General features: G+C 31.8%; 4 protein-coding genes across 4 annotated transcripts; 3 read left to right on the top strand and 1 right to left on the bottom strand.

The window, feature by feature from the left end:
• The first annotated feature begins 8,749 nt into the window (after positions 1–8,749).
• On the top strand, positions 8,750–15,411 carry LOC111037202. The gene is made up of 3 exons (XM_022319601.1): positions 8,750–9,122; positions 9,231–9,270; positions 14,581–15,411. The coding sequence occupies exon 3, from the start codon at positions 14,584–14,586 to the stop codon at positions 15,340–15,342; it is 759 nt and encodes a 252-aa protein (XP_022175293.1). The 5' UTR covers positions 8,750–9,122; positions 9,231–9,270; positions 14,581–14,583; the 3' UTR covers positions 15,343–15,411.
• A 2,678-nt stretch (positions 15,412–18,089) lies between these two features.
• LOC111037193 lies at positions 18,090–19,316 on the bottom strand. Its single transcript, XM_022319590.1, has one exon. It carries the CDS (start codon positions 19,314–19,316, stop codon positions 18,090–18,092), a length of 1,227 nt encoding a protein of 408 aa, XP_022175282.1.
• A 1,325-nt stretch (positions 19,317–20,641) lies between these two features.
• On the top strand, positions 20,642–21,325 carry LOC111037192. The gene is made up of 2 exons (XM_022319589.1): positions 20,642–20,710; positions 20,789–21,325. Exons 1-2 carry the CDS (start codon positions 20,642–20,644, stop codon positions 21,323–21,325), a joined length of 606 nt encoding a protein of 201 aa, XP_022175281.1.
• Positions 21,326–21,491: 166 nt separating this feature from the next.
• On the top strand, positions 21,492–24,453 carry LOC111037191. The gene is made up of 4 exons (XM_022319588.1): positions 21,492–22,458; positions 22,636–23,616; positions 23,935–24,167; positions 24,403–24,453. Exons 1-4 carry the CDS (start codon positions 21,492–21,494, stop codon positions 24,451–24,453), a joined length of 2,232 nt encoding a protein of 743 aa, XP_022175280.1.
• Positions 24,454–25,540: the final 1,087 nt, after the last annotated feature.

Raw genomic sequence — 25,540 nt, 5'->3', positions numbered from 1 at the left:
CAGTGGTCGACCTCGTGGTCATCCGACCGCCTTGTTTTTATTATATATTCAGTTGCGTTGAAATCATGATTTTGGTCAATATACCAATATATCTCGTAAGCCTAGTAGTCGAGATATGACGAGTTTTGTCACCGGCGGCGGCGATCTGTTACTGTTCATGTTGACGTTGGCCCATCGTTGGTGTTTTCGCCGTTGCCGTGAAAGTCCTGTCAAAATAAACATTTAACTTCGGAATAATTCCCATAGAGCTTAAAATTGATGCACACCTAAGTACCTCATCACAAATCCCCAATCGCCCCACCGATCCTACTGCTGCTAAATTTTTTTATTAAAGGTCAAAGGTTACAAAATAGGTTTTTTTACCGGAAACCTGAAAGTGCAAATCGATCTTTTTTATCGATAACTCAAGAGCGCAAAACTAAATTATATTACCTGATACAATATTTTACTAACCTAACGCGTGACGCTCGACGCTCGTACTTGTCTTACCCGTTCTACGACAGATTGCAACATCGTGTCTCGGCGGTTATGATGACCGTTGATAATCATCTAAGATAACTATAATATATAATAGTATATACAGTATAAACTTACAATAAAAACAATAAAAGGGATTTTTTAATAACTATATGACTTATTAAGCTGTTTTATTTTTAATTGAAATTCGAGTGAAGTGTCTTAAATCGTATAGGTACCAAATATCCACTGGTATCAGCTGGTGTCTGTGCTATGACACGCTTCGTGTCGCGTGTGTGTATGTGTCCTTTTTCTCTAAAATAAAAATTATAAGTCTTCAGATATTAATTAAAATAAAAACTGTCATTTACAATAACTTGCACAAATAAAGGTGTATTGTGTATTGCGTACATTTTAAGTACAGATATCAGCGAGTAATGGGAAGCGGAGATATATCTTGGCCATGCACGATAAGACAATGTACTTCTACTCTTCAAACTAATTCTAAAATAACCAACATTTTGGTGGAAAATGAAAATATATCTCACAATCATAATACTGTGGAAAATTGGGGTATTCGGCGGCAAATTGTTCGTAATAATTGCAAACGAAAGGCGACTGAATGTATTTCGGAGCGACTAAATAAAATTATTCGTCATGAATTGATAGCGGTTGAAACTACATAATTATTACATAATCATATGTTTAGTATAAGAAAGTCCATGTATAGGGACGTCGGAAAATAATGCCTGTTGCACCTATACTTCATTATTCGAACTCATCAAACAATTAAAAATCAATAGTTGAATTACACATTGTAATGAAACATTTTGCTAGATGAAGAGTCGAAAATCGTAATATTTAAGAAAAACAATAATGTAGAATATTTAGCCAATAATTGTTATACTATTTTAGGCGATGGTACATTTTCCGCTTGTCACGCTCATTTTGATCAACTTTATACAATCCATGTTCTACATTAATCAATTTAAGTACAAGTAAGTAGTGTATTGTCAGTTACCATCCAAAACAACTGATGTATATGAAAAAATATGACATTTAATAAAAACATTTTGTAAGAAAGAATTAAAACCTTAAAATATACTTTTGGATTTTGAATTATCTGCTCATATTGGTGTTTTGCGTTTATTTTAAAATGCACAAATTAAATGTTGCCCACATTGATCAAAGTATTTATTTGGATTGGCTTTTATACCTTCTACTGAAATTTATGATGCATTTTATGAATTATTTTCTGTTGCGTCGGACAATCAGAAGATATCATCATTTACGGATATTATTATTGTGAATTTTATTGAAAATGACAGCAAATATCTTCCGCATCTCTAGGCTAATCCACCTTCGAACGAGCCAAGGACTATCAATGGTCCAGAATCATATCACCATTGAAAGATCAATTTTATAACCCGTACCCATCTAATTATAATTTTATTGAAGCGATAAAGAACTCCAAGAAGAAATTCATTTAAAATTACAGTCAAATAGTCGTAAATGTACGAATCGCAAATCTAAAGTCATCTCCAATGCACAAACTTGGATCTTGTATAAAGAAAAACAATTTCCAGATTGAAATACTTGAAGACTTTGGACTTGGGCTTTGAATTTCAAATTTAATTTTAAGGTGTCATTATTATATTATTCATGATATTATTTTGTTCAACTAATTTAAAATAATGCTCAAAATTATAATTTTTATTTTTTACTGACTTGTATTTCTAACTTTTTGATTTATACTGATTTTTTGAACTAATTAATATCACTGTAAATGTTTAATTAAATATAAATAATAGTAACGATTTTGTGTTACAAGTACGTTGTTGCTTTGCATAACTACTCGTTGGCGTAAAGACGCTGTCGCATTTTTAGCGAGGACTTTGGATTACAAGCCGTATTGGCGTATTGCCGTCATGCCAAGGTGCTGATCAGGTCATATTATATTATTATTATTATGATTTGATATTCAGATTTATGTATACAGACTCACATGTTTTGTTCTCATTTCTTCTTCTAATTATTATTATTATTATTATTATTAATATTATCATTATTAATTGTATCGCTTATTTAATTGCTCGCTGGCGCTTGTTAGTATAATTATTATTGTATTTATCGCGTAAGACATACATATTGCGCATTGCGCCCCATCAGATTGGTTATACTATTTGTATTAGGTGTTATTAATACATTGTGGGTGATTCGATTTTCCGCCCATAACATTAATCGAGTCAGGGGCGTGGCCAACTGAAAATATTCCAGAGGCAAGTAACATATGCCCGAAGACCCACCCATCCCCTACTGTAAATCCAAATAGAGGTGGGCAGGGGATGGCTTAAAAAAATCATGTTTAAATTTGGATCAACTTAAATTACAATACTATAGTGCTCGAATATTAGTATCACACTCATATAACCATAGTAAAGTATTATGTATTTATATAATAAGAAATTGGCGGGGGCCGAGTAGTGTATTTATTAGCGACGCCCCCCCCCCCAAAAAAAATTAAAAATTTCAGAGGCAATTGCCTCTGAAATTACCTTTCGCCATGCCACTGACGCGAGTCGTTGCCGCTAACCGCGAAATTAAAAGCAGGAGCTGATCGGCCTACAAGTACAATATATGTTTGTATTTATATGGATTTATTGTGTTATCATTTTTTATATTTTTCTTCTATATTGGCCGGGAATTATCTAATTTGTCCGTAATATATGATATCATACACATTCACACGCAAAGAATACATGTAGAAATACTATATATATTTAGTATTTACCTGGCGATCATTGAATTGACTAAAAATAATTATCTCATCGACTATTAAATTGGCTCCCAAGTCCCATTTAACAATTTGCCAAATTTCACACTGGGCTTTAATGAGTCAAGGAGAAATGTTGAGGGTATTATATTCAATGTTCATATATTATGATTTATTAAATGGTCTTAATAATTCTACGATACCATTATCTATGATTGGTTTTAATATGATCAATCACCGTAGAAAAATTAACTATTATTTCACCATTTTATAAAAATAATTATACTCCTACTTCCTCGGAGCTCTGTCATTAGCTAACTTTATAGCGGATCATGTAGATTTCTTTTTTATGACACTTAATGTTTACACATAGAATGTTTATAAAACGCCGACCTCTGAATGAAACACTTTTGTTCCATACATAATTTTCATTTAGTGATACCATTATTTAATAACATGACGTTAGTATGTTAAACACACATACCTACCAACTATTAAACATTGTTCTGAAAACGACAAAATTTGAAGTGAACATTATTTTTAATTATTGAGTGATTGGTATATAAATTACTTAATAATTGAAGATCTTGTTGCAGCAACTAAACACGCCCTTTTTTAAAATGATTACGCAGACAAAAAAAAAACGGTAGATTTTAGTTTTAGGGTGTATGCATTATATAATATATGCACTTATAAAATATAATGCTTAACCTTTGATATAATTTAAAGAAGCAATAACAACTTGTTTGGGTTAGTTGCTGTGTTGTAGTGCCGTAATTAAATATTGTTTAGACATATCTTGTTGTGGCACCTTCATTAAATATTGTACAATCAGACATGTCAATTTTGTATTACAACTCCATTTTTCATTCCTATTTGAAAAAGTGATTTTGGCCAAAATCGTTGTTATTGACCCAACATCTTCAATTGTTGTGTTAACGGTTAAGTGTCGTGATATTTTTGACATTAACGTAAACAGTTTACTAACACTTATTGACCGTAAAATAGAAAGTTGTAGTCGGGCTTAGTTATTAACAAGGTTAAAATAAAATGCAGTTTCCACAGTTGCCACATAAATAAAAATATATAATATATAAATATAAATTTAATATAAATTTAACAAACTATAACTATGTACAGCTAAATGGTTTGGTTATAATTTGAAGCTTTCCACCATACTTTACAAATAATTTATTAAAGGGGACATTTTTAACCACCATTTGAGGTAGGAGGACTGAGTTCCGCTTTATCCCCTGTTTTTAGGCGGTTAAAAATGATATCATAAGTTGTAAATTGTAAATTTTTTCCAGTTTTATATTTTAACTGTGATAATAGTCAACCATTTTCCACTATGTCCACAGAGTCAGACGGGCCCGGAAGTAAATAATAAAATAACATGCAACAACAAAATATCTTTGAAAATAGATAACATTTTAAAATTTTTATCAAAGGAGGCACATTTTCTGTCAAAACAGGGTTTAGCATTTCTTGGACAAATTTTAGCATTTAATATTAATGACTAATGAGTCTGATATTTCTAAAAACAAGTTCAACTTTTTAGACATTGTAGAAATGTTTGTCGATGATAAAATAAAATTATGATTACAGGCACGTTACGATCACTATATTAGTTCTGAGTATCAAAATGATTTTATAAGTAGTATAGCTCAATTTACAAGGCCTCATTTACTGTGTTTAATATAATCAAACGTAATAAATAAGTTTTACGTTAATACAATTATGGTTGATGAAAGCAAACACTTATCAAAAAAAGAACAAATAAGTTTTTTTAATACGGTTTGTAGAAAAAAAACTAAATATTTGAGAGAGATAAATTTGTTGCTACCGCCTACCACAGATTAATTCAAATGCTGAAAGTTTGGCAAGTGAAATACTTAAAATACTATCAATAAATAAATTGGATATCATGAACTTTATTGGACAATGCTACAATGGTTCTTCTGTTAGGAGTTGGCAGTGTTCCGGTGTTCAAGAAAGAATACGCTCGAAAGTTCCTTATGCCATTTATGTCCACTTGACATGATACCGATACGCAACGGCGGCCAGTACGTATTACAGGCACTATATCGATCGGTCTGTTTCGGACAATGTGGTCCTGCCCGGGCAATGTAAACCACGATTTTTTTTTTAACAAACTAATATTATTTTTTATTATTATTACCTATTTGATATTTTTTTTAAACAATCGTTATTAATTTTATTTATGTATCTTAATACAATAAACTATGAATTTTTTGGAACACTGTGTATACACTTATTTTTGTTACTTATCGTACTACCTATATAAAAATCAAGTGTAGAAAAGCAGACAGACTATGTAATTCCAAGTGCCACGTTTTTAAATATTATTCAAATAAATAGGTAATAATAAAATTATAATTTATTATACAAATAAAATGACGATACTTGTTAATTTTTTTTTGTTATTTAATCAAAATATTCGTAATATTATGGTAAATCAATAAATTTAATAATGATTGTTTTTAAAAAAAATCAATTCTATAAATAGGTAATTATTATAATTTATAATAATAGAAAAAAATAATATTAGTTGGTTGGAAAAAAAATTTGTGGTTTACATTCACCGGTATTCAACATTGCCCCCAACCACCAACTCGGGTTAAGAGTCTTACGACAACGTGATACTGTCGACTCTACCGCCGCGCCGCAAAGGCACAAGGTGAGTACTGGAAGATAAGTTGCGCTGGACAAGTACCGGCAGCCGGCGATTGCCTCGCTCTCTTAGTCTCTTGCGCTTGTCGTCGTAGATTTAACATGTACAAGCAAACCATCACCTCACCAACATGGTATTGAATTTTTTTATATTTATTGAAACTGTTCGTAATCACAATAAAACGAACAAAATATACCACCACTATATTTGTCCGAGTTTCTTTTGTTTGAACTTTGGACGTCATTACTTACAATCACCTCAAATCCGACAGCGACCGGCCTATAATGAACAATCGAAAACCGCCGTAGCTGCGTCACACTGCTATGCTCCCCGCTTAAAAGTTAAATTTATGTTTAGTTCAAACACTACAAAACAATTATCTACCCCAATAATGTAATTTTTTCAATACAATTAAAAACTTGTATAAGTTTTTTAATTGTCAATGAATAAGCAGACAAGGTATGTGCTATTTGTCAGATCTCAAAGAGATAAACATTTGTTTAAATGTAAATGTAACATTTGTTTTAATATCTGTAATTTATTTGGAACGGTTGGCAGAAACAGAATGGGCATATTGCTGCGGATCAATACAAAAAATTAATATGCATTTTACTGAAATTTGGATGTTCTATTTAAACTAAGTCATTAGGGAGATCAAACTGCAAAAGCTATTTGTGTATTCAATTCAATTTCCAATAGGTATTTTATTTATGAAAACTTCTCATGCTATGGAGATTTTATTACAAACCATTCATTGTGCTTCAGTAGAACTTCAAGGTTCCAGTTTTATAAAATCTTCAGAGATTTATTTATTAGAAAATACATAGCAAAATATTTAAAAATGAGTAACTATACATTTTGGGGAAATACTAATTAATTGCTGAAAACTGAAACTGCTGATGAAAATAGTTAAAGAAATCGAAGACCAGTGAAATTAAATAGAAATCTTCATGATTTTTTTTGTTCAATCTACAATAGGAAAAGGGACAAGATTTGAAAATAGCAGCAATACAACTATAAATAACTTGCCATTGAGTGATAAATAAAATATTTTTTATTCTACAATCGACAGGGGAAAGCCTAAATTAATATTTTCATATTATTTATATTAATTATTAATATCATTTAATTGAAAAAATAACTACCTACCTACTACGTTATCTGCATTAATTGGTGAGTATAAAATATTTTTTATTATTATTTGTTTTAGATTTTTGAATGAACTGAACCATTACATCAGAAATCCTAGTTATGAAATCATTCTTACTTGTAATATTCTTATCCTCAAGTATTGATTATTTTAATATAAAAAGTCCCTACTTAGTTATCTTTATTGACAATTTTAGACAGTTTAAAATTAATTATGAACATCTTCAAAGTGAATTTCCATTTGAAAAAAATGTAATAAATCATGCAAACAAAGACCGAGGTAATGGAATTCATGACATTTATTTTATTTCTAAAACTGTAAACCAACTTCAAATGCTTTTCTAAAAACTCTTAAGATTTTTAATATTTGTATGACTTTGCCTGTTACTACTGCTTCCAATGAACGCTTTTTTCTTTTTTAAAATTAGTTAAAACCCATCCATGGCTAACAATGGGAAATTAACGGTTGAGTGATGTATATTACACCATGTATCAGGTAAAATGCATTTAGATGATGTAGTTGATATATATTTTCAAAAATAGAAGATAAGAAGATATCCTTTAATAAACTAATAATATTATTGTTAATCAATAAAAATTGTCATAATAGTTTACAGAGTTTTAATTCGTATAGGTATACAATTGTTTTTGTAAAATATCTGTCACAGTGTTACCTTATATTTGCAAATGATGTTGATACTTAGTAAAGAGGGCTGTAACAATACGAGTATAAATATTTAAATTATAAAATAAGTGAGGTGGGAATGGCAATTTAATAAGAATTAAAAAATGTAAATACATAATATGTGCTTGCGAGCTGAGCAATCAGTTTTTTTACCCGGTTAAAACCCTTGCCCCCCCTTCATTGAAAACTACCAACTGCCAACTAGACACAGTAAATGGAATACCTACTATTCACTTCACCTTAGTTTGTACTGTACATTGCACAAGACATATTTCGTACTTAATTTCATTTAATTAACATTATAATATATTGTAAAATAAAAATTCAAACTATATTTGTAATATAATATGTAAATCGTAGAATTTAAAGAAAACTTAAGATTTTTCAAGTGCGCATCCTGTTTGCCCCGGCCTTAGGAAGGCCCTATTATACTATAGGTGTGATGATCGCCGAATAACAGAACAATTATTATTTATTATTAATTTATCATCACTAGGTACCCTCTAGATACTTGTTTATTGATGATCTGTTGACAAACCTTTTGAATATTACCTACCAAAATTCGACATTTCTATATTACTATTTACTATAACATAGTACTATTGTATTAGCAAGTAGATGTAACATTACACTGATGCACAACGCTCCTAACTTTAGAAAATATTTTTTTTTCTGTAATGGCTATTAATTAATAGTAATTTGCTAAATTATTGTTCGGTGGGGCCTATTCCACTAAAATATTTTATAATATTTGTATTATTTAAACGATTGTATCATTAATACGCTGCGATCTGGCGGCGAAAAGCGGAGGATGCGGTATTGCAGTTACCGACCGCGGGTTGTGGTATGGTCGGTTGTCGGTAGTTGGTGAATGGTGATGATATCGTGTTGGTGGAAAAACAGAAAACTGTTCTGATAAGGAGTATGGATTACCTGGCTGCGTAAAATAACACGAACTAGTATCTCTATCTATGCCCTGTGGCTTATAGTAGGTAGTAATTATTTATTAATATAATGGTCCTACAATCCTACACCATTGTATAAAATACTTTAAATAATATATAATTTATAGTATTTAATTGTATTCTTCAATTTCTTATGGTCCGACACTTCAACGGGCTACGGCACAAAAGTGGTGAAAAGTCAATAACGCTGCCTGGACGACCCTACCTCACTTCGGAATTCGTCTAGAAAGAAACTATACTATTATCAAAAAGCAACAATAAACGGCTCTCCGATTGTAAACGTTTATTCGTTGTCGTTCCACGTCTATATTTCACGATTGTTGTTGTCAACTCTTCCAAATTATTTTGTGACGATCCGAACCTCTCCAGGGCACTAGCCTATGTAAGAAGTAGTGATAAGTAAGTAGGAAGTGACCGTTTATCATCTAGTATAACTTGTACACAACAAACATAGTAGTGTACGTTTTTTCTTTTCTATGTTTAAGTGAGAAAAATTGTTTTTTCTAGATCAACGATCAGCTTGGCTGCTGGTAGCGGTGACTCTGAGGTATGTACGTTTTATTGCCCAAACACCAAATTGGGGGCCTCCTGCACACACTTACACATAGTTTGCCACATAGAGTTGACTATATTCATATTTTAGGTGACTTGTGTAACCATAAGATATGCCACTATTATATACAACTATTAGAAGCAGTGGCGGCGCAAACTTTTTCGGTAGTGAGGCAAGAAAATGTTAGTTGCAGCACACACGACCCATCTTTTTATTTTGCACTGAGCTGTGGGGTTCTATGCCCCCAGACCCCCTATTATAATTCTATATCAAATTAGCCTTTCTAAAAATTCATGTTACGGATACTACTGCTTTATTAATAAATCATTGAATCTACTTTCAATTAAAACAATTATCCAAACATTAATTCTTTTCTCAATACACTTATACATTATTTATAAACCATGTTTATGTCTATACTATATAGTCTATACTCTATATGAATATGACTATTTATATATTTATTTATTTGATACGTTGTGTCTTACTCGGTACCCACCCACCACCCCTTTTAGCTGTGAGACATTTGTCTCACATAAATCCTCTCGCGCCGCCACTGATTAGAAGTGTTATTACATAATCAAATTTTTGATGAAAGTTGACAGTGAATAAAAAGGCACTCAAATACAAAAAAAATATCAACTTGTCAAGTTATCTTTATACTTTATCATACAAGTTGAAATTCAGATAATTTGTTGCAGTAATTGCAAATATTTTTGGCGTTTTAGCTATATACTGGAATTACTTGCTTTTCATTTTTTTGTGGCATAATAATTATTTTAAATTTAAATCATTTTTACTTGGTAGAATTAGAACACTTATTGTTTTTTATAAATATATCTACCTAGCAATAATCATGTGTTTCATTTGTCAATTTATCTATTTGTAATCCTTCTGTATTCAAGACTATCCTAGAAATCATTTTAAAATGACTATATTTATTCTTATGCCCATTTTTGAAAATAGATTTTTGTTCATGTTATATTTTAAAACCAATTGTATAAACATATAATAGTATTAATTACCTAAATATTTTTGTCAAAAATATTGTATGCAATCAGTATGATACTGAGATAGTAATTTACTAATGGAATGACTGCTTTTCAATACCTATTTCAGTAGACGGTTATTAAAACACCCATTTAGTTTTTACTCAAGACCATGCTTACTAGTGATCACTGTTGAGTCATAAAATTAATATAATATATGTATTGCACAACGATATCGTGGAAACTGTATAAAATGTTTATAAAAAGTTGATTTCTACACAACATTTATATACAGCTTTCTATGACCACATTTGATCAGTTTTTATTGATTTTATAGCTATTAATTATTACTAAACCAATTATTAACCAACTTGAGGAATTATAATTGTTTTCAACGTTATATGAAAAATTGAAAAGATTTAAGTAAAAACTTATTTACTTAAAATATTTATTGAGTTATAAAATTAGCTGTTAATCCTATAACACTAACCTTATTTTTATACCTTAATTGTTAAATATTTGTCAAACAAATGAGTGTAGCATTGCTGCACATTATATCATATTAGTAAATATAATATGGAAATATTAAGTAATTCCAATAAAAACATATAATTATTATGATAAAATATTTACAGGGCACTTAAGTGAAAGTTTCATAAGCGAGATAATTCAATTCTTATATTTATACCATTATTGAAAATTGCTATGTGTTTATTAAGACTGCATTTTTGAACCTTATAATTTAAAATATTTAATAACATCTAAAATCTGATAAATAGGTAGAAAAGGGACTAAAGCGTAACATGTTAAATATAATCAGTATACAATTGTACAAAATCAGTATCAATGTTCTTCAAATTGACAAATGGTTAACTAGGGTTATCATTAAATATTCAACTTTATATAGGTAGGTACTTAAAAAAATTATTGTAATTTTGTGAGCTTCTGCATAATACAATTTATGGTATTAGTAATTAAATTGACTTACTTTTTAATTTGATATGTATACAATTGCACATATCAGTTTGAATAAACTGTATTTCAAATAATAGTTAAGTTCTTGGTTATAGTTATGAAAATATTGTTATGATACTAAAGTCTTAGGAATATTCTTTGATATAAAGAAAGCTTTTGATTCCTTTGACCAAAATAAAATTATGAAAAACTTGAGTTCTATGGTACACGAGGAATTCTATTAAGTTTATTTAAATCATATTATTTTAATAAAATTCATGATCAAAATTTAAAAAAAATTTGAGTAAAGAAATGGAAACTGCTATTGGTGTCTCGCAAGACACAGTATTAGGTCTAAAATTATTTTTGATGTATATAAATGGATTACTAAATCTCAATATTGATGGTAAAATGATTCGCTTTGTATATGGTACAGTATTGTTATTTAATGATAACTCCATTGATGAGCTTTATGGAAAAGCTAATGAAAGTTTATTATTAGTTAAAAAAATAATAACTCGTTACAGTTAAATATTGAAAACTCCTGCTTTTTGCATTTTAGTATTAATGCTTTAATTTTAGATGATATTAAATATAATGATGTTATACATAATAATGTATCAACAAATCTTAAAAATAATTAGAAATTTTTTATGGAAAAAGTTAATTCTATAAAACATGTCTTTTGTTACGAACCCCTGAATCATATTATAATATGATATTTATTTTACATGATAATTTTATGAACATCAGGAGTAGTGTGTTATACGACGACGAGACCGTGGAATCCGCTGACACAGGGATTCTATTGTGACACGGAGCGTCGTCGTCTAAGACACTATATGGGAGGCCAGTCAGTCTTATTGTTACTTCTGAACCGATACATCGTATGTATATCATTAGCCGCAATTATAATAAAGTATAAACTTTTAATAAATTATTTCTTTTTGCTTACGTTATTTTATTTGGTTGTGTATAATCATAACACTTTATTGATAATTTACTTAAATGGAACACACATATTAATCATATAAAGAATGTCATTCTGCCATTTTTTTAAATGTTTTGGATTATCTATTTTATCTATAGGATAAGAAATAAATGTTCAAAAACTTAAAACAAAATAATGTATTATATTTAAAAACGTTACAACTTCCTTAAAATAATAATTTTATATAATAACAAATTTAGTACATTAAACGAAATAAAATGTTATACAATTAACTGTATGTATGCAACTTGCATTAAGATGACGTTTAAAACACACATTTTTTGTTAAATCTATTTTTCTATTTTTTGTCTTAGAAAATAAGGCAATGGCAATAATAGACATGGTATTTTATTTTTAATTCAAATTTTTTTCCATATGAGTAGTTCATAACTTCATACAAAATGGCATTAATTAAATCGTCAGCCATGAGGACAAATTACAAATTACAATATGAGAACAATAAATATTATGACACACGACGTACCTATTACGATGGCGTGACTATGCGACTGTGACGTCGATAATTGAGGTATGAGGTATCCGTATAACCCATCAGGGATTATTACGATCGGCGAGACGCGTCTCATGAAGTAGGTAGTAAACCCCACTCAGATTAAAAATCCCCCAGTAACCCATGGTCCCATTTTCGCGAGGTTAGGTTAGGCAAAGTCTATTTGATGTAATACCATATTTGGAATGACCCGCATCGCCAGTTCTTACGCACAATCTTATCGCGCGCATCTAATGTATTTTAAGAATTATATGACTACAACGATACACTGATACACTGATTTTAACAAATATTGAAACATACATCATAATTATAATATAATATATAAACTCAGATTTGTAAATATTTTATAAAACACAATTATTATTTATTCTAATTTATAAGACAGGGTCTGTCTTATTGAGTGTATGCAGTGTTAATGAGAGTAAAAAATGTAGACGGTCCACAGGAAAAAAATTGTTTTGTATATTTGGGAATACTTCGAGGATTAGGAAGTAATTAGCTTATTTTGTAAATTGTGTGAAAAAGAATTATAATTGTGTAATTTTGATGAAAATGAAATAGGCAATGTTATAGCACCTATCATAAATTTCCATGCCATCCACTAACATAGTGGTTAACCTGCAATGCTGGCAGTTGTTTTCGTACTGATAAGATCAATGTACTTATGTTTATCAAATAAACAAATGTCCAAATTTGTTTTTTCTATGACATATTTAATTGCCTGATATTTATTTATGTATTTTTTTATTTTTTTATTTATTTTTTCTATTTATTTTGTTAATTTTAAAAACTTATGAGTGGGCATATACCTCACTAATTAATTAACTAAAGGAATGCGGTAAAAAAAAAAAATTGCAGACATAAGGATATATTGATGTTCATTAATTATTTTGCATAATTTTGAAATTTCGAAGAGAAAATAATGAGAATATTTTGGGGGTTTTAGAGCATATTAGCATCACATTTTAGGAGTTTTAAGAGAATATAATTCAGGTCTTTAAATGCATAACATCTATTAGCTTTGTTCAGTCTATATTCAGTCTGTATTTACTTGTGGTCTACCCTTTTGGGGAGGTTCTTACAATAAACATACTAACTAGTAATAAGTTAAATATTATTAAATTTATATTTTTCAAGTCAAGACCTTAGTAAAAACACCTACAAAGATTGTAGCCGTAATAATTTAAATGCATTGTGCTTACAAACATGAATGTCTATTTATATAAGTATTCTGTAAAATGTGTAATACTTCAAAAATTAATTTACATTATTTTGATAACACAATTGTAATATATTATTTCAACAGTACATAAATTCTATCGATTTTAATAATTTCTCACTTAAAACTATGATATAAATTTAATTTTAGTTCATATTATATTAACTTAATTTTTATGATTTATTATAGTATTATATTTTTCTGTTAAATATTACAATTATAATTCTTACTCTCATAACAGCCACAGGCTATTATAGTGAGATCAATATTTTCGTTTATTCTTTTTAAAATGTATTTATTCCTGTTATTAGTGAAATAAATGTATTTATTTATTATTATTTATATTTATATTGGTATAGCTTAATCAAATGAAAAAGTTTTAATAGTCAAACACCAATATTGAATTGTTTACTTAATTAAAAGTAGAACTATTAATGATTAAAATTACATAATTATTTCAATAAATTTATTTTTATATTATATTACTTTATATGAGAAAATAATAAAAACCAAGTGTACAACATTTGTTGTTGGTATGATTAATACTAGTGAACAAACTGTTCAATACTATAAGTTCAATAGATTAAAAAATTAAGCAAGTCTTCCATTGTCAATTAAGTCTCATTTATTTTTCTAGGTTATGTCAAATCAAGATCTAGAACCAAACAGTATCAATGTGTTCAGTTTAACCAAATTGTCATATATGAGGTGCAATGAATATGAAAAGAAAAGGTATAATGAATTGCAAACACCTAGAATTGATGTAAGAGAGTGCTGTATACTTTTAATGCAAGGCTCCAATGATACTATGATGTATGCACTACAATATGGACACTTTGATTGTTTCAAACACGGTCATAAAATGGGAATGAAATTACCCTATTGGAGTTGTCTTCATGCAGCAGGTAATGGAAGAATTGGTATTTTAAAATATGCACATGAACATGGATGTTTTTTTGGTTTATTAAATATATGTAAGGAAGCAGCAATTAACGGAAATGTAGACTGCTTAAAATATGCACATTTGAATGGTGGTTTAATGTCTGAAAATGTAACCAAGTATGCTGTACGTTACGGAAACTTAGACTGTCTGAAATATGCACTTCAAAATGGCTGCCAATGGAGGTCCAATATGTGTGCCCTCTCTGCGTATAGTGGAAATTTGGATTTTGTAAAGTATTGTCAAGAAAATGGATGCCCATGGGTTATTAAGAGTTCATTGGACTGGTTTTTGGTAGGTTCACAAGTTGTTTCATTGCAATTAAGACATCAGAGATACCCTGTGAAACATTTAATAAATAGAATTAAATGCTGCATAAACTATATTCAAAATACAGCAGATGTATGGGAAAATTGTAAATTTGAAGATAATGTGGTAGTAAAAAAATTAACTCAATAGTAATTATGAACGGAGCATCCTTTACTATTAATTATCAATATATCAATATTTTAAATCGGTTAATGTTAACTTAGGTACATAACTTTTACAATTGTATAATGTTAAGTGTATAAGAGTATCATTAGAGTTCAGTGATTTATGGATAGGGGCGGATAGTTATAATGTTAAGTGTATAAGAGTATCATTAGAGTTTGATTTTTTATTAAAACATATGTCAAAGTATATACATTTTTTTTATATTTTAAAAATGTAGCAAACATACTAACATTAGTAACAGTAAAAATAAATCTTATTACATAAAAAAAATTAGAAGTAAGTTATGTACAATACACATTTTGTTTTTTTAATGTTTTGGTACCTATTTTGAGGTATACAATTTATGTCAAATATAAGTATTTTTTTTTTACATTTATGTTGTTTAATATTACTTTTAGTGGCAAAAAAACAATATTTAGGCGTTAAAATTGCAATGTGTAAATTTATCAAAAATGTAATTTTGTAAGACCTTCATATGGTTTTCTTTAAAATATATTGCATTTGCATTTTGAATATTATATACATTATATTATATAACATACTATTTAAAAGGTTTTCTTTGGAGAACACATTTTCATTAAGTAAAAAATCCATATGTTCTGCATAGAAATAACTAAGCAATAGCAGTCAATTTGAAATTGTAAAATTTGATTTTCCAAATAATTTCTTAAGGTATGAGCCAAAAACAACAGAAGCTTAAAAAATCTAAGGGAAATAGCTCAGAATTGAAAGTACAGAATAGCATAAATTCATTTTTTATCTTTAGTTTTATAACATAGGTTTTTTTTGGTAGGGTTTTTAATGGAAAATCATATTTGAATGTATTTGGTTTAGATATTCATTATTGTATTTTTAAACTACAGCTATTCAAAAAATGAAATTCAAAATAAATTTAAGTATAGTGTTTTTAGTACTTTGAATTGTAAATGAATAGGTTTGATACTCATTGTATTTAAGCACCTATAATTATAATTTATATCATTATTATTACTGTTTATATGTTGACCTTGTTATTCACCAACATTTCATATTTTGAAAAGTATTATTGTAATAAGAAAAAATTGTTAATAAAGTATTATTAATAATTTTGTTTTTACCGTTTTCCACCTCGCTGCACTAGCTTTTTTATGTTTCACCTGCTATTCCAGTGTACACTAAATGCACATAGTTAGATGATGAAATATGATTGTTGGCTGATCATGGTGAATGATGATTATTCAATCAATTTAGATATTATCTTGAAAAAAAGAAAAGCTTTACGAGAGGCACTAAAAATAGCTTACAATATTTTCAGTGCTACATTTTAGCTGAATGATTTTATTATTGAATTTAAAAAATTTTATTTTAAATGATATAACCGAATATAGTTTTTGTTATAAATTATAATATATAGGTAATATCTAACAAACCATTTTTTTTTAAATCAGACATTGTTTAAATTTCATTATAAAGTTTTTAAAATATGCATACAAATTAAATATATGTGTTAACATAAAAAAAAAAAACAAATTTATAATATAAATGACTCATTGTAACTTTTTAAATCAAAATTAATTTTTTAATATTATAGTATAAATAAGGTATGTTAAAAAGGTCTTTTAACAAATCACCACCCGATAAATCTCTACGCATCATCACTAAATTCCTGGACGAACTAAAATCTATACTGTTGTGTGCGTAATCTCAAAGGCTCCAAAAGCCGTAAGTTTTAGAGACAAATCAAACAAGTGCCAAATTGAACTGTAGAATTACGTTTATTTAGCAGAAAATATAGTAAGTGTATAATAGCGTGTGCGCGTGTGACGAGAAGTTGCTCTGGTCTCCGTGGCTATGATACATCTGCTCAGGCTGTCCCACGGGCTCCCTTATAAGTGATGGCGGTTCCTTTGATGTAGCGGCGCGTGCAGCTTGTATGTGTGTGTGTGTTTCGGTTGTTGTTGCCAATTCTTAGAATAGAGACTCGTGTCCATGATTTCTAGTCGTGTACCTGTCCAGTGATTTATGGATAGGGGCGGATAGTACATATTCTATATTATATTGTTGCAATATTTATGTTAATTATATATATGGAGTTTAAGACCGTAATAACATTATGATATATTATATTATATTATATACAATGTTATATACTATGTTATTATATAGCGAATAGTGGCGCCTAGAGTGTCAAGGCCCGCAACAATACTTAACCCCTTCTTGCTGTTTTAACATCCCTAATAAATAAAATAACACACACACCGGATCACCGGGCAGTGCTAGAACGTGCGTTCGGACCCTAATTCTTAGTCTCTTCCCCTAAGAGATCAGCTGGAGCCATGGCGGCTGACAACAGAGAAGCCTCGTCTGACACCGTCCGGTAAGCCCGGATAACCCTTAGAGCAGCAGACCTCTGCGGTCGTATGAGATTAGCCCTGGTCCTAGCGGAGGCTGATACAGGGTTAATCCACACAGGAGCGGCATACAACAGCTGGCTTTCTACCACCGAACAGAGAAGCCTCCTCTTCCATTGGCTTGGATCGCTATGTTGGGCATAAGCCTTGCTAAAGCGAGTGCTGAGCGTGAGGCTTTCTTGGCGACCGTGTCCATATGTTTTGCAAAAGTCAGCCTTTGGTCCAGAATGACCCCGAGGTACCGCAGCTGCTTATTTATCGCTATTGGGTGTCCACATATCGATAGGTTTGGGGGAGCACATACCCATCTCCTAGTCAGCATTACGGCCTCGCTCTTTTGATGGGCGAGCTGAAGGCCTCTACTTGACATCCATCTATCCCCGATGGGCCACCAGCCTTACCCGGGGAGAGACGTTTAATCGCTGTGAAGAGCTCTTCAGTCGTAAACTCCGGGAGCGGAAGTGTGAAGACTAGATCGTCCGTGTCGGGGTCAAACGCGTCAAAGATATTGTATACAGCTGGGGTGGGCTCAGAGTCCCAATTTGTCACCGGGGCATCTGGGAACAGATGAGCAGCAACCTCCAATTCTTTCCCTTTGATCGCTAAACTAGAGGCCTTGTTACCCAGCTTCCGCATGACCAAGCGGTAAGGCATCCCCCAGGGATCATTATCGACCTGTGAACACATGTCCATCCAACTTTTTTCCTTCGCTTTTCTGATTGCTAGGCACAAACTCCTCCTCGCCATGGTATCCGCAATCCTTGCGTCATGGCTTCCATCTGGTCCATATCTTCTTAGGCATGCTTGGTAACTCAGTCTGTGATGGAAGACCGACCGGCGTAGCGCCGCAATGTCCTCCGACCACCAGTAGACCGGGCTCTTATTATAAGGGCCTGGTCGTCTACGAGGCATTGAGATGCTGCATGCTTTGGTGAGATACTCATTAATTCCGTCCGCAGCCGCTGTGGCTCTCATTACGGGGTCACTGAGCTCCGGGAGAACCAGTGGGTTGGAAGCGATGAACTCTGAAAGAGCATCCCAGTTCAACTTCTTTACAGACCAGCCGACATGCTGGATTGCAACAGGCTCTGGTGGAGGAGTGTCAAGAACGCTATCCGTCTCGTTGGCGTAAAAACTAAACTCGATATACCGGTGGTCACTTAAGGAAACAGCATCAAGTACTGACCAGTCGGAGACGACAACGCCCCTGTAAAATGTGACGTCGATGACTGAGGTGGCGTTTCCTCTCCCGAAGGTGTGAGTGCTGCCAGTGTTAGCGACGAGGAGGTCGTGGCTTGCGATCAAGTCAGCCAAGAGTTCCCCTCTTCTATCATTCGTTCTAGATCCCCAGATACTGCTCTTCGCGTTGAAGTCATCGGCGAGAATAACGCCTTGTCGGGCATGAAGGCGGAGGGAGCGGTCAAGGTCATCGAGGAATGCAGTGAACTCCCAGATTTGGCAGTTCGGGGAATAGTAGCAACTATATACGATAGTACTGCCGAAATTACCCCATGCAAAACCATTTGAGCGGTCAGATATGTTATGCATAATGTCAGCGTGTGAGGGGGTTGCTTTGGCACACTTTGCATCTGAGCTAAAGACCCACCTGTCATCCTCGATCTCCCTCATACAGGGTTCGCTAACAATAAGCAATTGCGAATTCCGCTCCGAGGCAGTTTGTTGTAGCAAGTTCGAAGCGCCGTATGCTTTGTTCAGGTTGATCTGTAGGCATTTAACCATTTATCACGGTGGCCTTCGGTCCCGCCGCTAACTTTCTGGCAGCACAAGCTCCTGAGCCTGGCTTGTGACTAATCTTGGGAAAACCTGCCACTTCACACGCCAGGCAGTTATCGTCAGTCTTCGAGCAATCCTTCATAACATGTCCTATTTGTCCACACCGCCAACAGGCACCAGTCATGTCTGGGTCCGTACAGCTCCTTGAGTTATGGCCAAAGACATGGCATCGGAAGCATCTCTCAGGTAGATGCGTCCTAGGGCGGACCCGGCACATCGTCCAACCTACTGGGATTCTAGTAATAACAGAAGCAGCGTACCTGGACATTTTGGCCGTAGCAATCCGTTGCCCAGAACGAATAGGCCAAATCCTCATATCTCCGATACCTTCACGCTCAGCTCTGGTCCCTGGATCGTCCTGTCCAGGTAGAGCGTCGCGGAGGGCCTCTAACACTTCAGCTGCAGAAGACACAGCGTCTAGGTCAAGAACTTCAACTTCGACGTTATTTAATAACTAACTTGTTGTAACATGTAATATGTTGATACATTTTAATCTTTAATAAATGAAAAAAAAAAATAAAGGTCTTATCATCACTCTTTTAATGACAATTAAGACAAAATAACATTATTAATTACATATATATACGTATAACGTAATTCGTAAACATACATTTTAGTAGTTATTTAATTTTATCACTTCAATCAAGTTTTTATGAGGTCTATTTTGTCTTCATGGAGCATTTTTTTTCAACTTCTTTGATTTAAAAAAAATCTAATAGCATAGTAATCTCAGTGGTTTAACTTTTAAATTCATTTTCTTTTGGTTCAGAATAGACTATTTTACTATTTATAACAGTTGCGTACTGCCGTCTATCGTGGAAGGTTGTACAGTTCGATAACAGTTTTTATTGCTCTCTTATCTCCGGTTTCTTTTCGTAACTAACTTTCTATACTAATACGAAATGTTGTGTATTGTTTGCATTGAAGATATTCCTCAGGGCGATGACATCAAGTGTACTAAATGCAATGAGTTTTTACATTTCAATTGCGCAGGCCTCCGAGAAGTGAGTTTTAAAAAAATGTCGGTCGCTCTAAAAAAATTATGGACCTGCTCAAATTGCAAAACAAAAAAGTCAGTAATGACACCAGTCATGGTCGGAAAATCTCAAACAGTCACAGATGAAACACTGAAAAGTGTTGTTGAATCTGTGAACTTTATGAGTTCTCAGTTTGATGATTTTAATAATTAATTAAAGCATTTGTTATCAACTATAAATGATTTAAAGTGTGAAAACAAAAGAATTACAGAAGAAAATATACTTTTAAAAAAGGAAACTGAGAATTTGTCGTGGCGTTTAAATAAAATTGAACAAAAAACATTAGAGTGTCAGATAGAAATTGTAGGCGTACCTGAGTCTAAAAATGAAATTTGTACCAACACTACTCAAACTATTTTAAACAAACTGGGCACTGATGTTACGGCACAAAAAGTTTTTCGACTTCAATCAAAATTTCTGAATAAACCCAGAATTTTATCTGTGTGTTTCAACACGGTGAATGATAAATCTAAAGTTATGGAACTAGCGAAAAAACATAAACTAGTTGCAAAGGACCTGGACCCAACTTGGAACGAATCTGCTGTATATTTCAACGAAAAAATGACCTATACATACAGAAATCTATTTTTCAAAGCGAGAACTTCAGCTAAGCAGGTCGGTTACAAATACATTTGGTTCAAAAACAACATAATTTTCGCTAAAAAAAATGACACTTCAAAGCCAATAATTATTGATGATGAATTATCTATATCTAGAATGGTATAAGTTTGAGTTAGGTACTTCTTATTTATTTTAGTTATTTCTTTTAATGACTGACGTAATTGATGTTATTGAAAAATATAATAATTATAACACTAGATATTTTGATTCTGTAACTGACTTTGTAAATAATTTTAATCTTAATAACAACGAAATTACCTTTTTTAATGTAATGTGTACTAACATACGTAGTGTAAATGCAAATTTTGATGAACTACTGTTATATTTAGAAAATGACATTAATTATAAAAAAATAGACATTCTCATATTAACTGAAACATGGCATAGTGTGGAGAACTGCGTGTTTACAATACCTGGTTATAATACATACTATTCATCCACTAAACGAAACCAAAATGATGGAGTAATAGTATTCGTGAAATGTGATTTACCGGTAATTTTATATGAATTTGGTTCTGTTGATAGCAACATCTTAAAATTGTCACTATGTATTAATAATACGCCTTTGGTATTTTACTGCGTTTACCGATCGCCTGCTAGCAACACTAATGATTTTATCGTAAACTTACGAAATATATTTGATAAAGAAAATACAGATAAGGGCTATAACTTCTTAATTGGAGATATGAACATAAATATTATAGAGAATATAAATAATGATTATCTTGACATGTTAGCCGAACACGGTTATAAGTCATATATAAACATATATACTAGATTACCTCTAAAAGGAAATTACTCGTGTTTAGATCATATTTTTATTAAAACTCAACAATCTAATTTAAATCTAATTGAAGCAGGTGTTATACAATCACATATCACTGACCATTTCTCTATTTTTGCAGCAGTACCAATTTCTAATCATGTTAGTTCTGATAATACACTTATTAAAAAGAGTGTCAACTACGACCTCTTATGCAGTTTATTAAGTAAAGAAAATTGGTCTGTTTTGAATAGTACATTAAATATTAACGAACAAATTGATATATTTTATGCAAAGCTATTAAAGCATATTGAAAACTCTAGCTACGAAATTAAGCTTAATTCTAAAAATAAATTCATTAAAGAATGGATGACAAAGGGACTGTTAATTTCGGCTCGTCGTAAAAATGATATTTCTAAACTGGTTAAAAAACATCCTAATAATGTTAACTTACGTGCTTATTTCATTAAATATCGTAATAAATTTACTTCAATTCTAAGAGCAAGGAAAATACTATTTTACAAATCAAAATTTTCTAGTGCAATCACTAATCCTAAATTAACTTGGAAATTAATAAACAATTTAACAGATAACAATAATAACTCAAACAATGATACATTCAAAAATAATATCGAAAATAATGGTCAAACAGTTAACCCACAAAAAGATCCAGCAAATATAGCAAATATTTTTAATTCTTTCTTCATAAGCGTTGGTAAAGACCTAGCTGTAAAATTCAGTAACAGTTTGCTTAATTACGATGTTGAAGTACCAAGTTGTTCTTTTAATCAGCTCTTTCTTAAAAAGATTGAAAAAACCGAGGTCCAAAATATCATAAACAATTTCAAAGACAGAACGGCAGCTGGTTTTGACAACATTTCAGTTAAACTTTTAAAGCACATAGTTCCGTATATTGTAGACCCTCTTATCTATATACTAAATATATGCCTCGAAAAGGGTGTATTTCCAGAAAAATTTAAACTCGCAATCGTCAAACCACTTTATAAAACAGGTGATAAAAAAAATGTGACCAACTATAGACCGATTTCCATGCTTTGCAATTTCTCAAAAATTTTCGAAAAAATAATTAAAGCTAGACTTATAACCTTTTTAGAAGCGAATGAATTATTATCTAAAAATCAATTTGGTTTTCGACCTGGTAGAAGTACAACTGGAGCGCTCTACGAGACGTCCAAATTTTTATATAATGAATTAGACAATAACAAAAAAGTAATTGCTGTCTTCTTAGATCTCGCGAAAGCATTTGACACGGTTAGTCACGAGGAACTTATTAAAATGTTGCCTTGTTTTGGAATATCAAATGAAAGTCTTATGTGGTTCAAAAGTTATCTAAAAAACCGTAAACAAGTTGTTTCGATAAATGGCGTTCATAGCGCTGAGGGTGAAATCGATTACGGTGTACCGCAAGGCAGTGTTTTAGGACCCCTTTTATTCATTTTGTATATAAATAACATCTGTAACCTACGTATTGACGGTCAAGTTGTAACCTATGCTGATGATACCTGTTTACTTTTTTCTGGAAACTCTTGGGATGACGTTCATCAAAAAACGACTGTTGGAGTAAATACTGTTTTTAAAGAACTAAATAATAATAAGTTGACTTTGAATATAAGTAAAAGTGTTTTCATTGCTTTCTCAATTTATAATACGTACATACCTTTCGATGATATTATTATTCACTCTTGTAAAAATCAAGATTTAAATTTTAAATCATGTAACTGCCAAAAAATAAGTAGGGTTACGATTGTTAAATATTTAGGTCTTATTTTAGACTGGAATCTACGGTGGAAATTTCATATTGAAAATGTGGTTATGAGATTAAGATCTGTTATTTGCAAATTCTTCAAACTTAATAAACTCTTACCTACTGAAACAATGTATACTGTATATAACGCACTTTATAAGTCAATTTTCCAATACGGTCTTTTAGTATGGGGTGGGTGTTCTGATAATGCTATAAAACCACTGGTGATTCAACAAAATCATGCAGTAAGATTGTGTCTAGGGAAAAAGGAGCTCTATGGCTCGACTTCCTTAAACTATAAAGAAATGAGAGTCCTACCGGTCCGTTATTTATATAAGCAGTTCTCCATTCTATTTAAAGCCGGTAAAATTACTATTAAAAACGTCAATAAACGGGAGCACAGGGCTTACGATTTGCATGTTAGTTACACAAAAAAAAATATAGGTAATATGTTCATTGATTATTTAGGTTCAATTAATTTTAATGCTATGCCATTTGAGCTGAAAAAAAATATTGTAAAAAATGTATATAAAAATAATTATGAATTTAAAAAAAGAACTATTGTAAACTGGTTGTTACTTAATCTTTAACTGTATTGCATGTCTAATTAGGAAATAAGTTATATAAATACTGTAATTTCTATGTATTTTATAGACTTTATTTGTTAACAAACAACTCATTTACCTCGCCACAAGCTATGCTTAATGGGGTGAATTAAATAACTAATGTATGTAACTATATTATTTATTCAATAAAAAAATAAAAAAATAAAAAAATAACAAGAGTCTTAGCGTTACACAGTGCTTCAGGCAAAATACTATCGTCTTATCATCTTATTAAAGCCCATTCAATTCATATTTATATTGTCGTCTAAACGTGATGCACCAGTACTCCTTTTTTTTTTTTTTTTTTTTTTAAACCGATCGACAGGGGCGAACTGTTAGCTTGCGCGACACACTACTTGCCCCCGCCGACCATCGTTTATTATAAACTCACAACTTAAATCGTACCAGCGGAGGGCCAATCTCCCTCTGTCTGATACTTACATCGAGTATGTACAGCACGTGCGGGGGCTCTATCCCCACTAATTGCTCTTCGAGCCACATTATATACTTAACTAACTATAAGTTTCTTGCAGCTGCCTGTATTGCCCGTTCATCGGCTTCCTTCCTCGACAGTACTGAAGTGATTTAGTTGACCACTGCATCCCATTTTTTCCGCTTCTCTAGCATCCCATCAAGCCAACTCTCCGGGGTGACAACACGTCCAAGCTTCACCTCCAGCTCGCGTCTCTGCCTCCACCACCTGTCGCAGTCGATTAAAGTGTGTTCTACATCATCTTGTGCGTGGCCGCAGTACATGCACACGGCATCATCGCGTCTCTTGTATTTGAGTAAGTATGTGTTGAAGCAACCGTGACCCGTTAAGAATTGGGTCAAGTGATACTTGATGGAGCCCCACCTCCTATAAATCCATGGTTGGATGTTGGGTATCAGTCGATGCGTCCAACGCCCATTGACTGCTCCATCCCATTCTTGCTGCCATTTACCTATCGTCCGGGCTCTGGCCTCTTGTTTGGCGGTTTCTGGAGTGGCACCGGTTTTAATAGCCGTCTCGATCTCCGCCCTTTCTGCAGCCAGGAGGTGGATCGGTATTGTGCCGGACACCACCATTATGGCATCTGAGGACACAGTGCAGTAAGCGCTCGCTACTCGCAGAGCCATTTTCCTCTGGGGCGAGGACAGTTTAGCCTTATACTTCACGTGGCGTAGTGCACTGTGCCATATGGGTG

The sequence above is a fragment of the Myzus persicae genome, unplaced genomic scaffold (genome assembly GCF_001856785.1).
Source record: "Myzus persicae strain clone G006 unplaced genomic scaffold, MPER_G0061.0, whole genome shotgun sequence".
Taxonomy (NCBI): Eukaryota; Metazoa; Arthropoda; class Insecta; order Hemiptera; family Aphididae; genus Myzus; species Myzus persicae.
The sequence above is the reverse complement of the archived record's forward strand: the minus strand, read 5'-3'. Positions and strand labels throughout refer to the sequence as shown.

Excerpts from the sequence above, each read along its gene's own strand:
- LOC111037192 (XM_022319589.1), top strand. The coding sequence starts at position 20,642 with ATGACACCAGTCATGGTCGGAAAATCTCAAACAGTCACAGATGAAACA. Across the intron at positions 20,711-20,788 it reads TGAAAAGTGTTGTTGAATCT|TGTGAAAACAAAAGAATTAC; the intron begins GTGAACTTTATG and ends AATGATTTAAAG.
- LOC111037202 (XM_022319601.1), top strand. The coding sequence starts at position 14,584 with ATGTCAAATCAAGATCTAGAACCAAACAGTATCAATGTGTTCAGTTTA.
- LOC111037193 (XM_022319590.1), bottom strand. The coding sequence starts at position 19,316 with ATGCATAACATATCTGACCGCTCAAATGGTTTTGCATGGGGTAATTTC.
- LOC111037191 (XM_022319588.1), top strand. The coding sequence starts at position 21,492 with ATGTGTACTAACATACGTAGTGTAAATGCAAATTTTGATGAACTACTG. Across the intron at positions 23,617-23,934 it reads TAAGTTGACTTTGAATATAA|TATGGGGTGGGTGTTCTGAT; the intron begins GTAAAAGTGTTT and ends ACGGTCTTTTAG. Across the intron at positions 24,168-24,402 it reads ACAGGGCTTACGATTTGCAT|ACTTTATTTGTTAACAAACA; the intron begins GTTAGTTACACA and ends TGTATTTTATAG.